Source organism: Trichoderma harzianum, assembly GCF_003025095.1.
Source record: "Trichoderma harzianum CBS 226.95 unplaced genomic scaffold M431scaffold_1, whole genome shotgun sequence".
Lineage (NCBI taxonomy): Eukaryota > Fungi > Ascomycota > Sordariomycetes > Hypocreales > Hypocreaceae > Trichoderma > Trichoderma harzianum.
Window position 1 is genome coordinate 2,654,647 of NW_020209249.1, and position 24,374 is coordinate 2,679,020.

At 50.1% G+C, this 24,374-nt stretch overlaps 7 protein-coding genes across 7 annotated transcripts; 2 read left to right on the forward strand and 5 right to left on the reverse strand.

The window, feature by feature from the left end:
- Positions 1-247: 247 nt before the first annotated feature.
- Positions 248-487, reverse strand: M431DRAFT_489596 (hypothetical protein; the record flags this gene model as incomplete). Its single annotated transcript, XM_024916699.1, has 1 exon — positions 248-487. One exon carries the CDS (start codon positions 485-487, stop codon positions 248-250), a length of 240 nt encoding a protein of 79 aa, XP_024780495.1.
- Positions 488-3,009: 2,522 nt separating this feature from the next.
- M431DRAFT_537896 (hypothetical protein) lies at positions 3,010-4,316 on the reverse strand (the record flags this gene model as incomplete). Its single annotated transcript, XM_024921024.1, has 4 exons — positions 3,010-3,615; positions 3,675-3,729; positions 3,786-3,970; positions 4,047-4,316. The coding sequence occupies 4 exons, from the start codon at positions 4,314-4,316 to the stop codon at positions 3,424-3,426; spliced, it is 702 nt and encodes a 233-aa protein (XP_024780496.1). The 3' UTR covers positions 3,010-3,423.
- Positions 4,317-4,567: 251 nt separating this feature from the next.
- Positions 4,568-6,745, forward strand: M431DRAFT_502983 (hypothetical protein). Its single transcript, XM_024918248.1, has 5 exons — positions 4,568-4,790; positions 4,857-4,992; positions 5,058-5,241; positions 5,302-6,011; positions 6,069-6,745. Exons 1-5 carry the CDS (start codon positions 4,719-4,721, stop codon positions 6,404-6,406), a joined length of 1,440 nt encoding a protein of 479 aa, XP_024780497.1. The 5' UTR covers positions 4,568-4,718; the 3' UTR covers positions 6,407-6,745.
- A 100-nt stretch (positions 6,746-6,845) lies between these two features.
- On the reverse strand, positions 6,846-8,590 carry M431DRAFT_502984 (hypothetical protein). The gene is made up of 3 exons (XM_024918249.1): positions 8,356-8,590; positions 7,994-8,255; positions 6,846-7,839 (listed from the first exon to the last, which is right to left on the reverse strand). Exons 1-3 carry the CDS (start codon positions 8,363-8,365, stop codon positions 6,987-6,989), a joined length of 1,125 nt encoding a protein of 374 aa, XP_024780498.1. The 5' UTR covers positions 8,366-8,590; the 3' UTR covers positions 6,846-6,986.
- Positions 8,591-9,276: 686 nt separating this feature from the next.
- Positions 9,277-10,979, forward strand: M431DRAFT_72412 (hypothetical protein; the record flags this gene model as incomplete). Its single annotated transcript, XM_024922024.1, has 3 exons — positions 9,277-9,672; positions 9,737-9,945; positions 10,010-10,979. 3 exons carry the CDS (start codon positions 9,277-9,279, stop codon positions 10,977-10,979), a joined length of 1,575 nt encoding a protein of 524 aa, XP_024780499.1.
- A 1,471-nt stretch (positions 10,980-12,450) lies between these two features.
- On the reverse strand, positions 12,451-13,373 carry M431DRAFT_197365 (hypothetical protein). The gene has a single exon (XM_024913279.1). The coding sequence runs from the start codon at positions 13,113-13,115 to the stop codon at positions 12,606-12,608; it is 510 nt and encodes a 169-aa protein (XP_024780500.1). The 5' UTR covers positions 13,116-13,373; the 3' UTR covers positions 12,451-12,605.
- Positions 13,374-16,436: 3,063 nt separating this feature from the next.
- On the reverse strand, positions 16,437-18,481 carry M431DRAFT_71585 (hypothetical protein; the record flags this gene model as incomplete). Its single annotated transcript, XM_024921922.1, has 3 exons — positions 16,437-17,910; positions 18,000-18,102; positions 18,439-18,481. 3 exons carry the CDS (start codon positions 18,479-18,481, stop codon positions 16,437-16,439), a joined length of 1,620 nt encoding a protein of 539 aa, XP_024780501.1.
- Positions 18,482-24,374: the final 5,893 nt, after the last annotated feature.

Below are 24,374 nucleotides of genomic sequence, written 5' to 3' on the forward strand. Positions count from 1 at the left end.
GATTACAATTGAGATGCAGGGAGATCCCAGGAATCGATCGGACCGAGAAGGTGTTAATTCGGCTGCTTAACCGACCAAAACCCTGATGCCAACCCCCAACGGCTCGGCAAGGAAACTTTCCGGTCACAACGATCCAATCGGCCTGAGTGAATGATACACCTGGATTTCTAAATGGTGGTTGTTGTTGTTTTCATTGGTATCCGTTTACGCAGCCGCAACAGTACTTCCCTTTGTGAACGTGAAGTGGTTACTGCAGATGTAGAAACTCCCAAAAGGATTGTGAAGAATATGCCTTAGAATGGCTCCATTCGCCAGTGTAACTCCTGTCCTCTCCTCCTATCAACAGGTATAATACAGTAGCTGCTATGTAGATAAGAGCCATCGGCATCCGCTGACAGCCCAACCCGATAGTTCCCGACGCTTGAGATTGATAACAAAGACAATCAGTGGGCTTGCATAACTTTGTATCAACAAACAAGAGGTACATCCTTTTAGGCAAACATGTGAAGAGCCCGCTACGCCCACCTCTTGGGCGACTTATGAGTCGAATCACGTCAGTTGTGACCGACCACTCGTTATAAGCATCAGCAGCATGTGAGATAACTTTGGCGCCGCTGATCTAGCAACGAAAGCCGGCTGAGATTCCCTTCAGTAAAGATATACGAGTACGCGCAAGCGCTAATCCGTTGCAAATCCTCATGAGATACCTTCAAGATGAAACCTGTCTCGATTGTGCTAGTCAGCACATGGCGAAGGAACGTGTATCGTCGATTCTGCGGGGTTTGAAGGACACCCTGACGACGACTCTCCTTGCTTCTGGCCGCATACCACGCATGAATGAGGGATAGGTAGGGTGAGTGTAGTGTACTTGCATTTGCTCAAACTCTTGTACCTTGAACTCAATGCGGAGGCTTCCCCGTTGTCTTGCGTGAATGCGTTACTAGTAGATGGACAAGGGCTTTGACAGCATCTAGCAGGAGGAGATGAGGCCGATCGTGATCGCGGAGGACCGGCGATGTTAGCCGACGACGACCAGGCCTCCTTTCGTTTGCCTTTTGGATAAGGAACTTTCGTTGATTGCGCTATATGCAGTCCTCTTTACCTTAACCAGCCGACGCTACCCTTTACACGGCCTTTTTATATGGCTCGCCCCCTCTCAGTGCTCGATTGCGAGCCACACTCTCGGCTCTTCTCTGCATAATAGGGGGAATTGGGGGGACATTCAAGATAAGCATACACAAGCATGGTTGGCTTTCAGACGGGATGCATTCCGATATCACGCCCTTCTGCAAAACCCAAGCCCCTCATTTCCAAACATACATGGCGATTTGTAAACAAGAGGCCCACATTAGCTCAGTTGTTGGCCGCATATTTGTAGAGGCCCAGGCGCATCTCGGCGGCTTAAATCGATAGATATGGCGAAAGCAGCCAGTGAGATTCGCTTGCTTTTAAGCTGCAGGGGAAGATGGGCCAGATGAATGTTTGGTCCGCGGGGCCCCGGGTTCTGCTGCGGTCGTTGAAGACTGCCAGTGCTTTCCCGCATTGATGCCCAGTTTGTCGGAAAGGAGAAGGTGTATATGGTATCACGCAGGTCGGGATGCAGGTCTGGCCGCATGGGGGCCAAAAAAGGTACGAAGCAATGGAACGAAACTGGTGTAGAAAGGGCCGACAGCGGCACAAAAGGGGACTCTGTGGCGATGTGCAAGAATACCTATGTAAAGAGGGAGAGATGGGGGGAGAGGACACGATGTGGCACATACTATGGGGAGAAGATGCCGATGCGTTTGCATGGAAGATGGGGGGAGAGTTGATTTGGTGTTGTTTCTTCTGGAGGTACTACAGTTTAATTTACAGGATTGGTGTGGGCAACACTTGCGGTGACCGAATAGGTAGTGTTCTTGCCCGGCTGAATAGTCCCTTGCGTCTTTGCTTTGCATATCGGCTCTATTCCAGGAGGTGTGCGAAGCGAAATAGATTTCCATGGGAGGAGGTAGGACAGAGGCTGCTATGGCAAAATAGATTAATGCAACGGCGAAAGGAACTCGACTATTCGCGAGGCTCCTCAAGGATTAGATGTGATATTTGCCGGCGGAAATACTTGATGGAAACGTGTCAATTTCATCCTATTCGCTGGGTAATGTTGTTGGTCCTGTTGGTTGGTAACTTCGGTTTGATGGAGTAGTAAACACTCAGGTATGTCGAATGTCAACACTGCGGTTGACTATCCGCATCATAAAGTGCATTCTAATCCGGTAGAGAGATTTACCGCTATAGCATTTATGCATTTTTATCAGCATGTCTTAAGAAGCAAACAATTATGACTTCAGTCATCTTCTCAGGGGTGATGCTGTTGATTGATTTATCCTCGAGCAGCTGTATATGGTCGATAAACAAGCTAGGAGATGCCCATATCGTTCTGTCTCTTCCAATTACCGCCAACGGTACTATTTTCCCATTAAGGAATGTTTCTTGAGCGTGTAATGTATCTAAGATCTGTTGGAGCTGGACCAATTCTTTCCACACCGATTCCTGGATAAATTTCAACGTTGCCTAATATCAAACTGCGATAATGCTACTAGATCAATCTCAAAACGATTTAGGGGTATCCCCTAGGCTTCTGTAATTGCGATATAGAGGATATAGGATAACCCACATACGACTTGAGCAAAGGCAAAAGAGGGAAAGAGACCGTGGTCAAGAAAGCGAGGGATAAACCCCAAGAAACAATGTGCACTGTTCAACAGCCCCCTCCAGTCACAGTCAATCAAATATCTCACTTTATATATTTATTTATTGAGATGAGCATAAAGGATCTATGTAATCTATCAGTAGAGAATCAGGAGTCGCGAATGTATCCTTCAAGACAGGCAAACTACACGAACCTAGCCCGCTGAAAGTAGAAGGGGTAACACAAGAGAGAGACACCTTCTTTACCGGTTTGAAGATTGGCACTTTAAACCATAAATTGCCAAAAATAATTCCCTTAAAGAGATACCCGGGGACACCAACCATAGGACAGTCCGCATAACATCGACATTTCTGTCTACTTGATGGACCTTGTATTTGCGAGGCTCTCGACATCGAGGACGGATACTATCCTGGAGTGTGTTTAACTAACCATATGCTAGTGTGAGTTCAAGTTAGAGCCATAAAGGTATCTGAAAGCTACTCCATCAAGTCCCAAAGACAAGTCCCAAAGACAAGGCGCAAAACGCGTTTGCAGACGGCCAATACGCAAATCAAAACTTCTAGCAGCCTCTAGCCACAGAGGTGCCAAATAATTGGCTTTCAAAGTGCAGATTATGCACCCCGTAGTTAACATGGTAGTATACATGTCTGTCTCTCGACGATTCATAAAGATGTCTTGTGATGGACTTCCAATAAAGTCTCCCAGAAGGAGAAATGACTCCCCACTGTCATTCGTTATCCCCATTTAACTCCGAAAAAGGTCAGAGGTTTCTTTCCTGACCGCGAGGCGGCAGTATCTGCATTCTCCAGATATATCCTTTCGTGGCCCTTGATATCTACGAATAGGTATTGGTACTCATATTCGCTCTGGCCACGAGGCATAATCATGTGGCATTGTACTACTCCGTTTGCCAGAGGGCCCTCGACCTGGGAAACATTAGTAAGTTTTGTAACAACGAGAGAAGTTTCAGAAAGTTGAAACCTACATAGAAATGCATCATGAGATGCTGGTTGCCCTGGGAGTCTGTCCTCTCAGTGGACCTTTGAAACCATGTAAGCGTACTGTCTCGCGTTCCCAAATACTCGCAAACACCTACGTAATCGGTCGTGCCCTCCTCCATTTATTAAACGTCTCATCTCCATGAGCTGAAATCTTGTTCGCATCACCTAGAAGCTCAAGGCATCTGTGATCCTTTTTGATCATGTTCACGGCTCTGTTGAACTGATTTGTCTTGCTCTCGGGAGAAAAGACATCCGTCCAAAGAAAGTATGTAACACCTCCCTAAATATCAACAATTAGCCTTTCTAGTTCCATATCCTACAATAGCCAGCATAAAAACACAATCCGGGAAACATACGGTGCAAACGAGACCAATGATAACCATGCCAAAGTTATAAGACTGTTGGGTTGCCCTCGCCGCCTTCTCGGCAGCTGATAGTTCGCTCCATGGCACAAATCCGGTGTCGTTGAATGGCGTGACGCTTCTCCGCTTAGATTTTGGGTTTGCGGTAGTTCCCAGACCAGTCGGAGACGCAAAATGGCGTACGAAGAGAGGCCGAGCAGATCGTGCAATTGCGGAATTCGTGGCAGATCGAATCGCGGGAACGGATGTTGTTGGCTTCATCATGGCGGCTCTCCGGCTTCCATCTTACCGAGAAGACTCGTCAGGATGAAATCGGGCAGAGAAGCGCAATAGCCTAGCAACTCGACGAAGCTCTTACATGGCAAAGAGCGAAGCTTCCCTTGGCTGTATATTCGGAATCTTGCGCGACACCGCCCTCGGCAGAAAGTTGAAAGTGGGGAGACCACCAAGCCAGAAAAAGCTTAGCGGCGCCGATATGCCACTTTACCGCATCGCCCTGCCTTGGCCTTGGGAGTCTCCTTAATAATTATCCCAACATTGGATTGTGCTGCGTCCTCTCTGTCCTCCCTTGACACGGTCGCTGCATAAACGGGCAATACAGCGGTTCCCCAGAAATCAAAAGGCTTCGATCGAACTCGCCTCGGATCCCCAGCACCGCCTCCCAAGATGAGTGCCCTCGCGTCGAAACAGCAATCGCTCAAGATCTTCGAGAAGTTGAAGACGAAGCCGGCCAACAAGGTGCGAGAACATGGTCGCGACGGCACTCGAGATTCCAGAAACTAACGCGCGCCATTGCCTCCCTAGATATGCTTTGACTGCGGACAGAAGAATCCCACATGGACGTCGGTGCCTTTCGGCATCTATCTATGTCTGGACTGCTCCTCCAATCACCGTAACCTCGGTGTTCACATCTCCTTTGTGCGATCGACAAACCTGGATCGTATGTATTCGGGATCATATCTTCTCTGTTTGCGATACCCTTTCTGACAAAAAGACGCTATTTAGAGTGGCAATGGGATCAACTTCGAGTAATGAAGGTCGGCGGCAACGAGTCTGCGACCAAGTTCTTCCAGCAGAACGGAGGTACCGCGGCATTGAACAGCAAGGATCCCAAGACCAAATACCAATCCAGCGCGGCCACCAAATACAAGGATGAGCTGAAGCGACGCGCCGCACGTGATGCTCTGGAGTATGCTAACCCCGATGATCCCGATTAAGTGATAGGCCAAACCTCTAACCTCAATGTTAGATACCCCGAAGAAGTTATTATCGATGCTGTTGAGGGAGATGGTAGCTTCACCCCTGCTGGAGAGCCAGACGACGATTTCTTCTCATCTTGGGACAAGTCCACGATCAAGAAGCCGACGCCCCCAATCTCACGAAATGCGACACCTCCGGTCGTTGGCCGCACCCCATCACCATTCCTTACCGCCGGTAACAAGGATGTCCCACGTGCTGCATCGCCTTTATCAAAGACCGACTCAACAGAGACGAAGCCTGCGGCTAGTCGAATTACTACTTCTGCTACCCTGCGCAAAACGGCCACGGGTAGTGGCGCTAAGAAGACAAACATTCTCGGTGCAAAGAAGGTGCAAAAGCTGGGCGTCAAGAAGGTCACTGGTGATATCATCGATTTCGACGAGGCAGAGAAGAAGGCCAAGGAGGAGGCAGAGCGTATTGCCAAGCTTGGATATGACCCCGAAGCCGAAGAGGAACAAGCACCAAAGAGCAGCGCGGCTTCATCTGCCGCCGCTATTATTTCCCCGACCCCCATCAGCCCAGCTAGCAGCTCACACACACGGCAAAAGTCGAACGCTGAAATGGAGCGATTGGGTATGGGCATCGGCCGCCTTGGATTTGGCCAGATTGGTGGCGCCAAGGCCGCTGCTTCAGCTTCTTCAGCAAAGAAGAATGCCGGTGGCTTCGGCTCTGTTGGGCCTGTAAAGGCATCTGCTGCAGGTAAGTCATCATCGCGTCTCGCAACATCTTTTCATAAACTGACAATTGCTTCTGCAGACGAGTCTGAGACGTTTGCTCGCAACAAGTTTGGCGCCCAGAAGGCTATTTCCTCTGACGAGTACTTTGGCAAGGGCTCCTACGACCCCAATGCTCAAGCCGAAGCCAAGACTCGACTTCAAGGCTTCGAGGGAGCCACCGCCATCTCTTCAAATGCCTACTTTGGACGAGAGGAGGAAGAAGAGGTTGAGGATTATGGTGATCTCGAGTCAGCTGCCAAAGACTTTGTGCGCAAGTTTGGAATCACGGCCGCTGATGATTTGGAAAACCTGTCCACCGTCATCGGTGAGGGTGCTACCAAACTGCAGAGCGCCATCCGTTCTTATCTTGATGGTTAAAAGTACTATTTAGCGATTTTCCCCCACTTGTAAGTAGTGGGCACGAAAGAGTCAACGACTTGCGATTTTGGATGGAAAAAAGTTCTTTATTCCAAAGGGATAACATTCATGCAGGTGATGGGGGCGAAATGTTAATGGGCGGGATTCACAAGGTGATACGGAGTATCAGAGATGGTGTTGGCAGGGCGGACACTACCCGAGATGGCGTAAATTGAAATGTCATGAATAGACGTGGAGTCTTTTGTTCTGCCTTTTTCTAGTTTGTATTTATTTTTATGGCAGGCACAAAACATTTTAAAAACGAACCCTCATATTCCTCTCCGTCTCTTGTGAATAAAGGACAATTAATCTAGATTAAGGTTATCTGAAGGAGAATTGAGCGTGTCACTACGAGGATACTGGCCATTGTATTCTTTTTAACGGTTTATTTGCTTTGTTGGTACATATAGGCTAATTATGAACATTTATATGCTGAATAGTCTACATGGAGTGGCATGATAACATTAAGGAGATATGACAGGGCTTCGTGAAAACAAGACCGAAGAAAAAGCAAGGAAAATAGTTTTCGTCTCTCAATTTTTTACAGCTTGGATGAAGGGCCAACCAGCATTGAGTTGCCCTTTTTCAGCCAAGCAACGGCATCGGTAATGAACTCATCGACAACAGCCTTGGCGGGCTTCTGCTCGTTGACAACGGCGGCAGCCTTGCCCATCAGGAAGGGGCGGAACTGCTCAAGAGGATCGTCATCGTCGTCATCGTTGGCACTGGTCTGGATGCCCTCAATCTTGGGCTTCTCGCCGCCGTTGAGGACCTTGTCGAGGTCGGCCTCGTAAGGGATGACACCCTTGGCGGCGAGCTCCTTCATCTCCTGCTGGCGGTTGGTCTCCCAGTCGTTGATGTAAGAGTTGTTGCGGACGCGCATGGGGCGGCCGGTGAAGATGATGGTGCGGACGTTGTCGTCGTGGCCGGCGGTGCGGACGGCCTCCTTGTGCGACTTGGGCGCGCCGGCCTCGTCGGTCAGGATGAAGCGAGTGCCGACCCAGACGGCGCCGGCGCCCATCATGAGGGAGGCGGCCAGCAGCTGGCCGTTGTGGATGCCACCGGCGGCGATGACCTGGACGGGGCCGCCGGTCAGGGGCGACTTGTGCTTGTTGCAGATCTCGACGACGGCGGGGATCAGGACGGTGGTAGGGATATCACCGGTGTGGCCACCGCCCTCACCACCCTGGGCGCAGATGATGTCGACGCCGACGTCGATGCACTTCTGGACGTGCTTGACGTGGCCGATCATGTTCATGTACAGGATGCCATGCTTGTGCAGCTTGTCGACGATGGCCTTGGGGGGAACACCGACGGCGGAGACGAACAGCTTGGCGCCGGACTCGATGATGATGTCGGTAAGCTCGTTGAGCTTGCCCTTGGTGTAGTCATAGCTAGAAGAAGCGCAAACGTGTTAGCCTTTTTGCATGTGCAAATCTCGGTCCATCTCGGGGGTTTCTCTCTTCTTCAGCCGACACCGCCGTCATCACGAGCATGTGATTGTGATTACTGAGTGGGTGGCGTTTTGGAGGGGAGGGTCCGGCTTACTTGGTCTTACGGGCATTGCCACCAACCTGGGGGATAAGCAGGTCAACACCAAAGGGAGCGTTCTTGTCGTTGAGGTAGCTCTTGAGCTCGGCAATCTGCTCCTTGAGCATCTCTGGAGTGTATCCGACACCGCCGATGACGCCCATACCGCCGGCGTTGGTGACGGCAGCCGCCAGCTTGGGACCGGCGGCGACGTTCATGCCGGCCAGCAAGATGGGGTGCTTGATCTTGAAAAGATCGGTGATGGGTGTGCGGATCTGCTCTGTTGTTTTTGCGCGACAATCACATGGTTAGCCGTGCTGAGCTGATTCCAGGGAGATTGGGGAAATCTAGACGCGACGGTGGCCGGAAAGAAAACTTACGAGAAGCCATTGTGACTGATGATTCTGTCTGCAACACCGGAAAGGGTATCAAATGAGAAGAGAAAACACGGTATGGAGAGAGACAACAGAGGGAGAATGGTATGAAGAAAGAAGAGAAATGGGGAGCGGCCGATCAAGTTTAATAATGGAATTTAGATTCTGTACAGCCGAGAGGGGACCGTCGGAGGCAGATGCGTTTCCAGACATCTCCATCAGTTGACCCTGACGAACCGAGGCTTGGGCTAGGAGCTAGAGCCAAAGGGGGTTTAGGGCGGTATCGGTCTGAGGTGGAGTTCTGGGGAAAGATGCCGAGGTGCTGGAGTTAGTCAGCAGACTTGGAGAATCTGGAGTACATACATCGTCATGAGCACGAGCATTACTCCGTACTCTTCTCCGTAGTTTCTTCCGATTTAATATGAGCATGGGTTGACCCTTGCGGGGAAATACATGTGTCAATACCAAATTTAGTGATATTGGTGTCATCATAGAAGTATGGACGTGCCTGAAATCGGACAATATTATCAAATTGTCTTCCGTACATGTACCGAAACACAATTAGACACTTCCCGCGGGGTTTTGATCTGATTAGTAGTATTAGTAGTCACAAGAAGCCGAATTGCGGGATGGTGTAGACCGGAATTATTCAATCTGTATTTTCCCCAGGATTGCGGAGAGAATCGTCCAACAGTCGGCAGCTAGCAGGTCAACCGAGGCATCCATTTGTGCAGACGCTTGTTTGGTGTGTTCTGTGCCTTTTTCTAGAAACTGGAGAAAATATGGCCGATGGCCCCACATTCCAGGGTAGGTCGATAGATTTGACCGCAAAAAAATGAACCTCATGGCTCATATCGTAAGCTTCAGCTCAAGCTAACTCATCGACACGTTGGTTTGCCACCTCATCCCAGAGAGGATAATTAAAAGATGAGGTTCCGTATACATCATGCTCCGATAACACGGGGGCTGCAAAGCTCTGGGGCATGCAATTTCCACTCATCGTCACGATGCTTTCCTTCAACACAGTCTCTCTTCACCACTATCATTCATCGACCGAGATCTCGAGCATCAACCAAGGAGAGCTCAGCTACCCACAGCCGATCTCACTCAGGATGCGGTTGCCATCCAAGTCCAGCTGTCAGCAAAACTAAGACGGCATACATCGCTCTGGGAAGCAACCTCGGAGATCGCATATCTGAAATCGAAAAGGCCTGCAATGAGATGACTAGACGGGGCATTCGGGTTAAGCGGACCAGTAGTCTATGGGAAACAGAGCCCATGTATGTAACGGACCAAGACCGCTTCATAAATGGTGCCTGCGAGGTAGGCCATCTGTGACTCTGTTGTCATTTCATGGAAGCTTGCTTACAGTTGATGTATCTCACAGGTTGAGACCGAATTGGAGCCTCTAGGACTGCTGGATGAATTGCAAGCTATTGAGCGTGAAATGGGTCGCAAGAAACTGATTGACAAAGGCCCACGGAATATTGACCTGGATATTTTACTCTATGGTGATGAAAAGGTACAGAATGAAAGGCTCAACGTACCTCATATCGGCATACCGGAGCGTGAGTTTGTCTTGAGGCCTCTAGCAGAGTAAGTTGGGTTATGTGAGTCTCTTTAGGAGTATTTTCACTGACCGATTCATTTCTTGTATCAGATTAATCCCGTCAAAACCGCTTTACGCCTCGCAACCATGGAAACTTGTCCAGGATTATCTGAATGATCTCACCCCTGGCGAGCCCCTGTCCTCTATTACTCCGCTATCATCAACGCTGGCACCGCTGACGCCTCTCGTACCTGACAGAAAGACCAGCGTCATGGGAATCTTGAACATGACACCTGATTCTTTCTCTGATGGTGGTCGGAATAACTTGGAAAGCCTGTCAAATACTGTTATTGAACTAGTTCGCAATGGAGCCTCAATCATTGATGTTGGTGGACAGTCAACAGCTCCTGGCCGCCCCGAGGTGTCTGCAGAAGAAGAAGCATCTCGCGTTGTGCCTGCAATCGAGCTCATCCGATCTATACCGGAAACTCGTCATGTTGCCATCAGTGTCGACACCTATCGCGCATCTGTGGCCGAAAAGGCCATTGCCAGTGGAGCTGATATCATCAACGATGTCTCTGCGGGTGCTCTAGACACTGATATGCTCCCGACCGTGGGTAGACTTGGGAAGACGATATGTCTGATGCATATGCGAGGAAACCCTCAGACAATGACGAAGCTCACTTCCTATCCAGATGGGTTGGTCCCGACTGTTGCGACTGAACTTCTGTCGCGGGTAGCCGCAGCCGAGGCAGCGGGCATCCGAAGGTGGCGGATTATCCTAGACCCGGGAATCGGGTTCGCTAAGACGGGTGCTCAAAATTTGGAATTGCTACGTAGTCTCGAGGAGCTGAGGGCGTGGCCTGGCTTGCAGGGCCTGCCATGGCTTGTTGGAACGAGTCGGAAGAGTTTCATCGGCAAAGTGACGGGGGTGGAAGAGGCATCGCAGAGGGTTTGGGGCACGGCCGCAACGGTGGCAGCAGCAATTCAAGGGGGAGCGGATGTGATACGAGTTCACGATGTTCGGGAGATGTCCCTGGTGACAACCATGTCGGATGCCATCTGGAGGGCTCGAGACTGAAAGACCTATTCGACTGGCTACAAGACGACGGGCTTCTATCATCCCCATCGGATTACTCTATTTTCTCACCTTGATTTTTCTCTCTTCACCCCCCTCTTCCCCCTTCTCTCTTCCATTTACTTTCTTATCACGCCCTCCGCCTCCGTCAACCTCACCTTATTTACTCCCCTACTATTCTACTTTTCAGAAAAGGAGTTTGGATTGATCAGATGGAATTCACGCAAGAAGAAGAGGAAACAATCGGCAGAGCACGTCTTGGAGACTGGGTAGCGGTACATTGGACAAGATGCTTGGGCCATCCTAAATAGGAATATCTTGCACATCTCCCACAGGCATTTAGCATAAACTGCCTCACTTTTTACAAATGGGAAAAATTACTAGACTTTCTTCACCGGCCGGCGCTATGTTGGGTCCGCGTCTTTTTCGGACACTTTTTCCAATCGAATCGTATTCTTAGATGCCCCTGATCCCTGACTGTGTAGCAATAACAAGGCCCCAAGGCCTTTGAGATGCACCGTCGATCACCGGTGTACGCCCTCCCCAGCCTGTACGACTCCAAGTACAAAGCTGATTAGCTGGACATGGGCTGTTCGGATGTGCTTTCGGGCTGTAACCCAGTATCACTTAGATTTGATCCTCGTGTTAGGCCGGAATTCTATGCCGGTGACACTCGACTTCTACACGAGAACGCCTGCAACTCGTTCTCTCTTTCTTTGTGTGTGTTGTAAAGACCAACGGTGTTACACATGGCACCATCTAAGAGCAACGACTGACGACTCTAATGTGGTGTACAAGATTTGGTCTGAATAACGACAAGTCCAAACCACCCCATGAGGCAACATGGCGTTCGCTAGGGTGAATCTATGGATAGCTACAAAAGTTTCTGGCCAAAGCTACAACAGAGGTACAGAGGTGTACCCCAATCCTGAGCAGCCGGAACATGCAAGGCTGCCATGCAGGGTCGCAACACGTGGATTCGGGTTACCTAACGGTAGGGTTGCAACAAGCGAGGCCAGGCTACATGGCGGCGTCTCTTTTGCAAAAAAGACGAAAAGCGAAGCGGGCCAAGAACCGAATAGGAGATGCAAGTGAGAGGATTTGGGCATAAGTCTCTTGTAGAAGGTAGACAATCTTGGACACATGCGGAAATCCCGCGCCGCCGCAAGGCAGAGATATGCTTACTTGACACAAAGCCCGCTCTCTCCCTGCTTCTCTTCTACTTTCCTCGTCCGTATGATCCTCGATAGGGTACCACACACGCCCCCCCTCCTGTTTTAATATCTCCGGAGAGCAACTGTCGTGAAACTTGAAAACCATGGAAGCGCAACAGGCAGAGGCACCGGTAGGGCTGATCCATCAAAGAGATTTGCGCGCAGCCGCCGCCGAGAAAATCACGGCCTAGAACATGAGATTGATGGAGTAAGCCCTGTCGGCGCATAACTCACGGCTCATCAGCGCTTGGGGTGCGGATGAAGCAGCACGGCTTAAGGCCGACTGACGGGGAGAGCTTGCCTGTACTTTGCTCAGAGCGCTGCAAAACCTTCACCATAGCCTCTCTCTTCCTCTTCCTCTTCTCTCCTTCTGAGTCCTAATTACATCATACGATACGACGAAGGCGGAGAATGGCTACTTGCGGGTAATAAAATGTGAGACACTCCCCTCCCCATGGGGAGCAGAAAAGACCAAAGCCGAGTGACTCGTCGACGCTCGTTTAAAAAATGGAAGAACACGCAAGGCTTTTGGCGACAGTTCGATTCTCGTTGTCATGGCTGTTGTAGTTGGCCCGTCTCCGAAGTCTCTGATCCTCCCGGATCCTCTGATCCAAAATCCCCCAGATTGGTCTCGGGCACCCCGGTTTGGCGACGAACCCATGGGTAGCAGTACTTTGCACAGGGCTCCATCATGGGTCCGCCTAGAACATACGAGTACATGCGCGGTGTAGGTGTGTATACATGTAAGTGTGTCAGTGTGAGTGCGAGTGTGCGTTTGCGTTGGCCGGGCGTGCGTCTGTATCTTTGTTTCCTCCCTGAGAATCATGAACAACTTTGTCACGACTTGAAGCCACTGTTTTTGCCTCTGTTGTCGTTCGTTGTTGTCTCCTACGTAGGGCGTGCGGCCATGACATGACATCGACATGGATACCGGCACACCAACCGTGGGCGTGGGGGCTCTGTCTTCCAAGAACCTGGATTTCGCAAAAAAGGGGGGGCGTGCGGCAAGAAGAAGAAAATATACATCTTGGTTCGAATCACATGCCGCTTGGTACTTTGCGTGAGATGTTTTCTCTCGCCTCCATTTCTTTCATCGACAAGCAAATCACAGTGTAAGGAATTGTTATTTTGTACATGTTCTATCTAGCAGGCATGAACATCTTTTGGTAACACCGATCGAGCTGGAAAATCGCAACAGCTCGCATCGGCACTCGGGAGAGCTAAACGGATGTCACGCCAAATATACAGGTATGTTGCTATCTCGACAAGCACAACAGGGCTCTAAAATGTTCAACACAGCATATACACGCTCCAAGTCGGTCTCCTCAGCTTCGCACACCCCTTGTCTGAGGCCCTGATTTAGTAACCACCTGCCGTAGCGTTTGTCTGTGCTCTCTTTTCTCTGTTGCCACAATCTGCTCAGTGTTCACCAGGTTTCCCGGATGTTAAGATGGGACGGACCGGCCGGGTTATGGGTCCAGGGACGGGAAATGTTGTGTAGCGCCGTTAAAAACAGCCCCGTGTTACTCGAGTTCGTCCGAACTCTGACCCAGTTCTGTGCTTCACACGGCGCGCTTGGCAATACTCTACTTTACGGATATCATTGTATGATATCTCTTCATATCACCAGAAAATAATCTGTTAGAAGGTCTTTCCTCCTCGTTGTAAGATGAGCCGAATGCCGACGTGTCTCCCAAATATGACGTCTTCACATAAACAGAATAATTAATTTCCTCATGCACGTTGGTCATTTACAATTTCCCATATGGAAAGCCAGCACTATAGCTGAGCGGGTAATAATAAAGCCACTCGTTTCAATATGTGCTGAGGAAGACCAGATATGGCCAACTTACAGCTCGTACCTGTAACGATTTGGGCGTCTAAGCAGACGTTTGCCGAAAGTTGCTCGGCTGAGGCCCAAGTCTAGGTCATAATACAGCACATCAGCACACCAGCACACCGGCGCAACGTCCAAGCAAAAGAAAGAATGCAAGAGATGCTTCAATGATTGCAGGGTTATTAAACTCGACTGGGGGCGTACAACTAGCTGGAGAGGGCAAGGCGAAGTGAGTTGTTCAGTCTTCCGCAAACGCCCAAAGACAGAAGCGCTTCATGAAGCAAAGGTATCACCGACTGTCTCCGTTAATGAGACAACATCTTAATCAAAATACAGGGTATGCCAAGCGGGATGGCTGTTTGCCTTTTTTCTCAGCTGCAGGGTCTATGCTAGCACTTGCTATTCCATACTATAACAAACGCGCCAAGAGCACAGGCTGCATGATCGGTGCTAGCAGGCTGAATCCTAAAATCTTTCGATCCCTGCATTCAGCAGAAACATTATGTTACCGAGATGCCAATCCATTTTGTATAAAAGTCTCCGAATAGAACTCACCCGTGGAGGCGATTGTTATATGTGCCTAGAACCACAACGCCACGTTATAGAACTAGCAGCTTTGCCTGTCCAGTAGCAACTTGTTGATTACAATGTTCTTTTCTAATAGGACGCAAATGCATCTCTGATCTCCACAGACGAAGCATGCTCGGAACTACAGTATACGACCCGGAACGAGTAGTGTAGTAGTGAATCAACAACTTGAACAAGGGTATAGCCTGCCGGAAAATACAGCACAGTTCGGGGAGCCTCCGTCTTAGATAGAACATGGAAACAGCATCATGCGTGTACACAACTCGCGGATCCGAGAAGTAACATTACGGGAGGCCATCAATATATCGTCTCTGCGCCAGCGGCGTCACAGTGCATCCGCTAGGACTCACAAAGCCTGCGGCTCTTTGACCGTAGTGCTATTGTCGCTCGCTTGCGGCTTCGGCTGATGGACAGGCGGCAGACGCCATGCTTTGGACTCGCATCGATAGCGTGTCAATTTGATGAGAGTCACGAAACTAGTCTCGCGCTTAGTTGTTTAAGTCTTCACCTGCATGGCTGCATTGAGTAATACATTATACTCCCACCCTTTCTACTTTCGTTGACCCGTAGGACTGCTCACTAGAATACCGAGAGCACCATTCTTGCTGACCATAAAGCAAAGAGCAAGCAAAATCGCAAGGAGGGGAAAAAAAAAAGCCACTATAAAAAGATAATAAAAGTCAACTGCAATGAAACCCTTTAAGAGGGCGGGGGTAAATCGCAATACTGTGGTCCAGCCCCTGAATAATCATCCGCCAAGCACAATGGAAATCGTAATTGTGTTGCATTTCATAAAATAAAGAAAGACCCTGTGAACGCGAGCAATGCGAGATAATAAGAGAAAGCGCATACCGGTCGGTGATGGTCGCACAAAAGTACATATGGAGTCTTGCTTCGGCCAATGCGAAACCCTGGCCACATCATGCATGCCCCCCCTCACATTGTTGATTTCGTTTTGCGCCAGCGCCATGCATCAAGACCCCGGTACCCGGTGTGACGAAAGTATGCAGGATCTTACAGCAAACGGCGACCTCAGCTAACCACGCAGAAGCCTCTCTGACAAAGGGAATGACAGTGTGCGGAATGACGAGCGAAGCCCAACAGCCGACGGAAAAGAAACAATTGGTGAAGTCAAGTAATAAGTATCGTTATGAAAATAATAAGAAAAGAAGTCAACACGAAGCAGAGCGAGAAAGGGATAATAGTAAAAAGAAATTTGGTAAAAAAAAAGTGTGACCTTCATTAACAAATTACATAGGCAAAAGCAAAACCGTAAATAATAATAAGAAGAAGAAGAATAAAATCCAATCTCGAAGACATATTATGAAATCCAAATCCCGCATCATTGTCGTTTCCAGTCCTGCTGTTCCAAAAGCGTTGGCGTGGTTGATCCAACCCATGAGGTCAACCTCATGAGCTATCCAGCAGCGAGGGATTAAAGGACGACTCTATTTCCAAGCAAAAATAATTTCTTTTCCCAAGTGGCCGTAGCATTCATGTGTGTCCTGGAATGCCGCAGCTTGCTGCCATCGACATGAGCCCTGCGGCTTGCCCAGTCACGTATAGTTCCAGTGAACTCCCATTTATCCCGTATTCCAAGTCCGTATTCCAATTCCATATCCCAACCCATATCCCAAGTCAATACCGCTTTTTATTGTCTGCTTTTGGCTCTAGCATTGCAGAAGTTTCGTTCCCGTATGCTCCCGGATCCGAGATTCGATCCCTCACTCTCTTCATTCGGGGCGTTTTTTTCTCATTCGTGAAAAAACGAAACCAGGGCTATAACACTGTTGTCGAACTCTCAGCACGTAATCCTATCCATCACAAAGTCAAACTTGTGGTTGGGGATGATAGGATGGTCGGGTAATAGCCCCCCGAAGTAGATTTGCCCTCAAATGGCCCAGGGTGGCGACGATTCTCCGTCAGCGGTGGGTGAAAGACGCGAGGAGTTACGTCGTACTCGCTTTTTACTTTGGTGTCGGTTGACGACTGCGATGGTGAAGTCTCCTGGTCGCTGCGGGTGCCAAACATCTCCATCGGCCTTGAGTGGGAGTTGTCGTACATTGGCCCGGGATAGTACAAGTATCCCTTGGTGTTTGCCATTACCTTATCATCTTCAGAAGGTATGGTCGCTTCAGAAGGAACGTCATGACTTCTGGGCGTCCCATATACTGATCCCCTCGAGTCATAAGAATTCCCATATGTGCTGTTTCCGCCAATGATGCCAGAGTGAGACGAAAATTCTCCAATGTTTGTCAATGATCCGTATCCACCCATCGTCCCAGAAGAACCCCCAGGGCCACCACTGTGGCTTCGTCTCTTTTCGTTCTGATAATGGCCTGGGGAGCGACCACGGACAATCATCTTCTCGGACTTTCTAAACGCAATCTTGAAGTACTTGTCGGAAGACTGCGAACTAAACGACGAGCCAAGATCTGCCCACAGCTCCACCATGAGATGGTAGTACTGCTGGGCAGCCCTCCGTTTGCCATTGTTCTGAGTGGCCTGCTTGAACTGGATACGCTCAAATGTATGCTCAGTTGCAGGCTGAACAGCTGCCTGTCCGCCGTAGCCATCTTGATACATTGCCCTAGCACCAGATGCGCTCGCGGGGTCGTTGTATATGCCATGATGCGACGGGACAGAGTTTTTGGGGGCCAGCTGGACCTTCTCAGGCTTGGACGTTGGTCCCTTGTCTCTCTTTGGGGTATGCTGGACCAGCTCAATGCTCTGCTGGTCATTGTCCGCCACGACGGCAGATATTGACATGTACAGCCCAAAGACTTGGTAGGCTTGGGTCGATCCTGGGGGGATGAAATGGACTGCAGTATTGGGGTAATGCGGATGCAGCGAATAGGAGCAGGCGCAGGTCATGTAGTTGCGCCGATAGCAAGTCCATTCGCCCTCGGCAAGAAAGAAGCCTTTGTCAACTGTGCCCGTAATATCAATCTTGATTTGCGTCCCGTTCTCATATTGGAGGGAGCCAGATGTCTGGACAGACATGAGCGGAGGCACGGCTGTTGCGGAGGGTCTGTTTTGAAACTGGCCAGCTTCCATCCTCCCGGCCGGAGTAACATAGGAGGTAAGTGGGCTTGGGGTTGGCGACAATGGCAGGCGGCGCAGAGGCACCCCCGGAAAGGACGGCGACCTGACAGGGTGCTCCGAAGCCCTCCGAAATGAGGGCGTTGCAGCAGAGTATTGCTCTCTGGCGCTTACTTGCCCTGTCAAATGCGGCAGTCCAGTGGTGCGGTGCTGCTGATGGTGAGCCTGCGCCATGCCAGTTGAGGGCCCGGTGCTGTTGTAACTGCATCAGTGTTAAAAAAAAAATTGTACGTGCACATGCCGGTGCAACTCCATTGTTGGAACTTTGCTGGAAGAACTTACTTGGAATTCAGGCGAGACCTGATATCCAAACCTGGGAATACTTGAGACACCGGCTGGTAAAAAGCAGTGCTGTCTTGAGAATATTGCGTCGTTGCCCCAAGTCCTGTAGGGTGGTAGAGATTTAGAAGTGCAGGGGGTTGCGAGGGCTCTATTGCTAGAGCCGACGTATTTGCTTCCTGGGTGTACCTAAGAGCTCTAGTTAGAGAGCCTGTGAAAAGAGAAAGAGCTGAAAGAAAAGAAGAAAGAGAGTGAAGGACAAGATGAAGAGGATGCTGTTTTTGTATACAGTCGGAGAACACAGATTCTCGGTGAAGGGGAATGAGAAAAAATATTAAAAATAGAAACAAAGAATAAAAAAAAAAACGACGCAAGAGAGAGAGAAGACCCATTCAGAGGCCAGATGGTCGAGTACAACCAAAGACAAGAGGTTTGGTTATACTTGCCAGCATAGATGGTAGCACAGAGCCAATGCACGAGTCCATGTAGCGGCCAGCGGCAGAGGGCCTTGTACACATCCCTGGGGCAACCTCCACTGCCCAAGTAGAAGCTTCTGGGCCTCATTACAGGTAGATTAAAGTGAGGGTAGAAAATTTTCCGGATGGGCAGCAGCTCTCTGACCGGGCAGATTGGGTTGGGTGTACCAACGAGAAGACGATCAACAAAGTTGGTGCGATGGACTGAACTCACCTCATATCGCCCGGCTGTGAGTGTATGTCGAGATAGTCAAGCTCGGCACAAGGTGGTGGCGAAGAGTCGTAATCCTAAGAGTAGCAGAAGGTATTAGCATCAGATTCTAGCATAAGTATATATATTTGCGTGTTGAGGTACGATGCGGGGATCAAGGTCAGGCTTTGAAGCTGTTTCTGAATGTTATGCTGTATTCCAATCAGCCACAAGCAAAGCATCCTTGACAATGGCTATTGCGTAGGGGCCTAAGGAGATTAGAGACAATACATTAGTAGGCTGCTCTTGGCACTGGAGACAAGATTGGATTTGACCGCAGGGGGTGCGCGTTGGTAACACCGCTGTGAGGCGCCAGGTACAGCATAGGTACATTGAGATACTTCTCAGTCTCAGTGCAGTACCCAGAGGTCATGCAATGGCTGTAAATGGCACATCGGAAGAAGCACGCCAGGCAGTGCTGGGGGGTGGGTGGACTGGGGGCTGGTTACACAAACACCAGTCTGAAGAGGGAGGGGGAGTCTGCATCTGGGCTATGTCGTGTGCATATGGTGCCGAAATCGCCCATAGCAAGATCTTGCTACATGTGAGAGCGGATATTGAGGACGCGCGAAAGGCGGCGCGGCAAATGCGTAAAATGACAACGGTTCTGATAGTGGAATATATAACAAAAGAACATCATATCCATGAGAACGTACCTCATTGTGAAACAAGCTGCTACCTTGGCTCACATACGCTGAAGATAGCACGTCCATTTCAGTTGCCGTATCAAGAATAACAAGCCGCTTACTGCTGAACTTTGGCTTCGCAAGTTTGCCACGGCGACTTGTTGTTCATGGATTGGCAAAGAAAAGGGGAGGGAGAAGAAGGGCAAGAGAACGGAATACCTTCTGCTGCTGAGAATGCATACGTTAAAATCTCCGGTGGAAAAAGATGGCCGTAGCCAAGATCAAAATTAGGCTGGAAAGGCTGTAGGAATCTAAAAGCCGTAGATGAGGCGCAAGTGAATCAGCGGTAGCCTGATCTCCTTGAGAGCTGCTGCCGCTAACTGGAAGTGGGTATGAAATCGGGGTTGTCGATGGGATTATTTAATCTCGATCCTTCATGTATGTCGTCGGGGAGCCTCAGATTCTTGATCCTTTGGCTTATATCTGTCTTGATTATGGATCCGTCAGCTTTCTAATGTCGTCACAAGAGGAGAATGGGTATCGGCAGTATTAAAGTCTCATAGTTTCAATAGAAACTATGAGACTAAAGGCATTGGGGTCTCTTACCTGCTGTAAGTGTAGTATAGAAGGCGACAAGAGGCAGAAAAAGAAGTTGTGTAAAGGACAACTCGAAAGAGAACTGCTATGCTGATTAGTTTTTTTGCTCCTAAGCCGTACCCCTTGACTCCCTTCCATAGCTCAATGCATTTAGAGAGAGGGGTAATGTCAGTTGATGGACGAGGGAAAAGATTCCATCGAGTTGGTGTTATGCTGTGCGCCTTAAGACTGATGATCACGATGATTGTGTTGCTGGCAGAAGAAGTGAAAACAGTAAGAAAAGGACTTACTTCCAACAGGCTTTCCTAGTTTTGTACGCAGAATGAGTGTATTGAGCTCGTAGCGAATGTTGTTGAAGAGTAGGTGGACTCTTTTCGTGCCGAAGGTATAGTATGCAAAGTGACAATAGTGGTGCAGGCTTGCTGAAGAACTGTGAATGATGGTGACAACAGAGATCACAACATCCGATTTAGTTGAGATGGACTTGGCTACGAGTGTTTCAATGAAATCCGGTATGTGTGAGAAATGAGCCTGGAAGGAGTAGTGGAAGGCCACAAGATGAAGGAGAAGAAGGAGGGAAAGAGATGAGCGTCATCGAGGCTTTTAATAAACAAAGCTCGGAAAGGCTCGAAGAGAGAGTCCGAGTTGGTTAGGCTGTGGAGCTCAGAGCAGATGTCTATCGTGTGGCTGCCGAGACCGAGGCAGACAGGGTCGAAAGGACTCAACCCGGAATGGTGTGCAGGGAGCTCGAGCACGTACTTTTTTCCCCCTCTCCCCTCAGTGCTAAAGGTATATATCAAAGTATTAACCTGGCTCGGTCGAGGCAAATCGTGGATGTACAGGCTGTGTGGATCTTGATATGCATATAACTGGCTCTCATAGGAGGTATGCCGTTGAAGGAGCTCACCAGCAGAGTGAAGCTAAAGGGTTTCCCAGTTACAGGAGGAAGCAAGAAGCCGCAGGAGTCAGAGGGTAATGTTTAAGCAGTTGCAAGCACCTCGCGACCCCAGCCAAACAGAGACTCCGAATTTCGCCGCGGAACCGGGGACGCGACCCGCTCCTACTACAGTGAGCATAACTTGGCCATCAACCTCATTTGCGGTCAGGTCATTGAGCAATGGGCTGCGTGCTACACAATCCCGGAAATCCAAGCAGCTCGCTTCCATGGCCCGAGAATAGATGGTCGGTCTTGATTAGCAGGACTAAAGATACCCTCCAGCTGGGCCGCCATTGCGTCAAGGGTCGTCAAGTTTGTTTTCTTGCCTCAATTCACCTGGTATAACCGCCTGCTGAGTTGTTCGCGCACACCCCTCCCCCTTTCCGAGGAACTAAGCATGCAAGCATCCAGACGCCATGTCTCCGCCTCCAATGTGCTGTCGCGCGGGCCTCTTGATGAGCAGGAGATCCTTGACCGGGGGGTCGTTGCCAAGAAAAGGGACGGGTAAGTGCATACGATGGAAAATGCGTTGAAAGAGGAGAACCAGATCAACGTGTGGCCAGTAAAATCCAGAGTAGAAGCCAAGCTCAAGATGCAACAATGCCCCCACGATACGGCTCTAGGTGAGCGCATCTTCTCTCAGTAATGATGCCACAGTTGTGGCGTACTGCGAGTTCTTAAGTGGTTAGGACTTTATAATTAAGCCATTGTCCCTTTATTCGTATTGTGCCACGTAGTCGAGTGGTCCACCAGCCTACAAAGCGGCAGATGAACAAAGGGTCTGCCGTCTCAAAGCAACGTGGCTTTGAGCCTGGACTTGCGTCTCGGCTTGAGTAGATGTGCTTTGTTTTTCACTAAGAGGTATCACAGCCTGGATAGCCATGGTTGTCAAGATAATGTTGTCGGCACGCGAGTTTCGAGTGCTCAAGCTTTTATCTCTCTTTCAGCTTCATGGGCGAGTTGTTAGCTCCCGGTAGGCGGCACACAATCTGACACACTTTGGAGGTAAAATAAAAAAAATGAAGAAGAAGAGCCGTGATGGTGATGTTAATAGGCCACAGTTCTTAGCCTGTAAATCGTGACCCAGCTACAAACTCGACAAGAGGACCCAGCTTGCCCTTGAAGCATCTGTTTTTAGTACGCTCGAGGGCAACGGGTTGATAATAGGAGCCAATGGCGAGACCATCTACCCGAGCAAGGTGGATTTTGCCGTCTCTGATCAGCCGATCCGAGAACGGAGGAGTAGATTGAGAGGCAAGCAAGGCCCTGGGCCGCAGTCCAGGAGGCTCTCCAATGGGAATGTTTAGGGAGCCACGCAGGCACTATTTGCCTGTGTAACTTTCCAGTAGACCAGGGCAGTAACGACTCTTGGAACAAAGCCACCGCGTCCTGTACACATCATAAACTCCCTGGAGGGGCGTTAAAGCACAGGCGGTGCGCTTGGTTGAGAGCAGAAGGCCCCACGATGCCACAATGTCGGCCTGTAGGAAGCAAACAATTAACGAAGCGTCGAAATTGCCAAGGAGGAGGAGGCGTTTAGAGTCAGGTCGGATCGGCCCGTTGCTGGGAATCCACGCCGGTTTACAGGAAAAAGCTGTTTGACGAGGTAATTGATCAAAATAGGGTTGCCAGGAAAGTGAAGATTAGATGGAATCAAATGCCTTCATGGTAGTGCTCAGCAGGGTTTCCAACTCCCAGTGTTATGACAGGGCAGCCAAACCGAGGCAGGTAACAAAGAAAGAGATCAGATAGATCTCTGTACGAGGTGACAAATCGCAACTGTGATTCCGCATTTCTCAATCCCGATACGAACAGGAGGAGCCAGCCCTGAGCATGGAATATGAAGTGGACAGCTTGTGTGCCATGAGTTTCAAGAACAACGCAATACGTAGGGCCAGAGAATGTTTTGCATTTTTCGTGTTACCCCTTTGGCCATCTAAAATCAAAAGCAGCAGCAATGGCACGGCGTGACACGAAGATTGGGGGCCACTGAGCTTCAGCATTGTCGCCAGTCGGGTGAGGCGATGGCTGCCTCTGCTCCTTGCATCTGTGTCTGCCTTGATGCTGCCGCTGGTGCTGGTGCTATCGCCGCATCGCAGGCTAGAGGCCAACACGGGAGAGTCGGCGTTGGCCAAGTCCAATTCCAGGTCCCCATGTCTTTGCAGTTCTCGTCTCTATCCTCGGCGGCCATCCGAAGAGGCCCAGTCAGGGTCAGGCCAGGACCAGGAAAGCCAGCTAGCAGGCGGCAATGGGGTTTGAGAGGGTCGCCAGACTTCAGCTGTTGAGGACGTTTGTCTCACGCTCGGACTTAGCGGCGGCTGGCTGATGCTGCCGCAACGAATGCTTGCATGCTAGAAGCTCCTCGACACGCTGATTCGCTCATTGCCTCACGTTTGTCTCCATCACGTCCAGAGTGCCGTATCGTACTTGCAACCGGTGAGCAGGGGGGCGATGCGAGAGCGCCTAGAGGGCTAAGCAAGGACTCAGAGGCAGAGGCCAGAGGTGCATAGCGCGCCCCAAGTACCCGGGAAGCGGTCGACCTGTTTTGCAGACGGGATGAAAGCTTTTGAGATGGAGTTCTGTCCTGACCGGTTGGAGTGGAGGGTCAAAGTATCGGCCATGCGTCGTTGCGTCCTGGCCACTCATTGGCCGCTGCGCGTTTGCTCAGTTGCTCTTCTGAGTAAATTTCCGTCTCCATGGAGCCGCAAGCTATGGGCCCTTGCCGCCTGTAGGTCACCCTGTAATGCTCCTGGCAACGGGGCCGGATCCTCTTGAGCTAGGGGGCATCTAGCGCCCTGCAAGCTTGTTTGCAGCACCTATGGGGCCTACAGGGTTGGATTACGGGGGTTTTGTATCTGGAGAAGAGGGGCGGTTCGTTGATCATGGCAAATCGCCAAGGTTGTGGTCCTTGTGGATGATGGCCAGGCGTTCACCGAGATTGGCCGGCACCTGGTGGTACCAGATGATAATCAATGCGTGCAGCCAGCTACACCGTAACGCCATTGATCTGTGATGGAGCTTGAGGTACCACATCCGTACTCTTTTCTCTCTATATGTATAGGGTGGTATTGTCCATTACCTAGTAGGTGCAGAAGAAGCACGCACCAGGTTTTCACCTCAGCACAGGCCTTTCCACCAATACAGATACAAGGATACGGGTACCAAGATGTGTGTTCCTATCCAAATCTCCAAATTCATCACCATCTGCAACTGTGCTACACCAGAACCAACCAAGAAACCCCAAACATCCATGGCTCATCCGCCCGTAGATGGAAGCGATTGAACTCTCATCTCGGGCTTCATACAACCACGCGATACTTACATCCATGGGCAACTACTACTGCTGCTGCTCAATCCACCCCCCTGAATGGGGAGCAGGTAATGGGAACTTGGAGATAGCTTCACGCCCCTATCCCCAGTCACCCAACGCGACTTCATCAGAGGAGGGGAGCTAGCAATGCCATCACCCATACTTCATACTCCCGTGGTCGT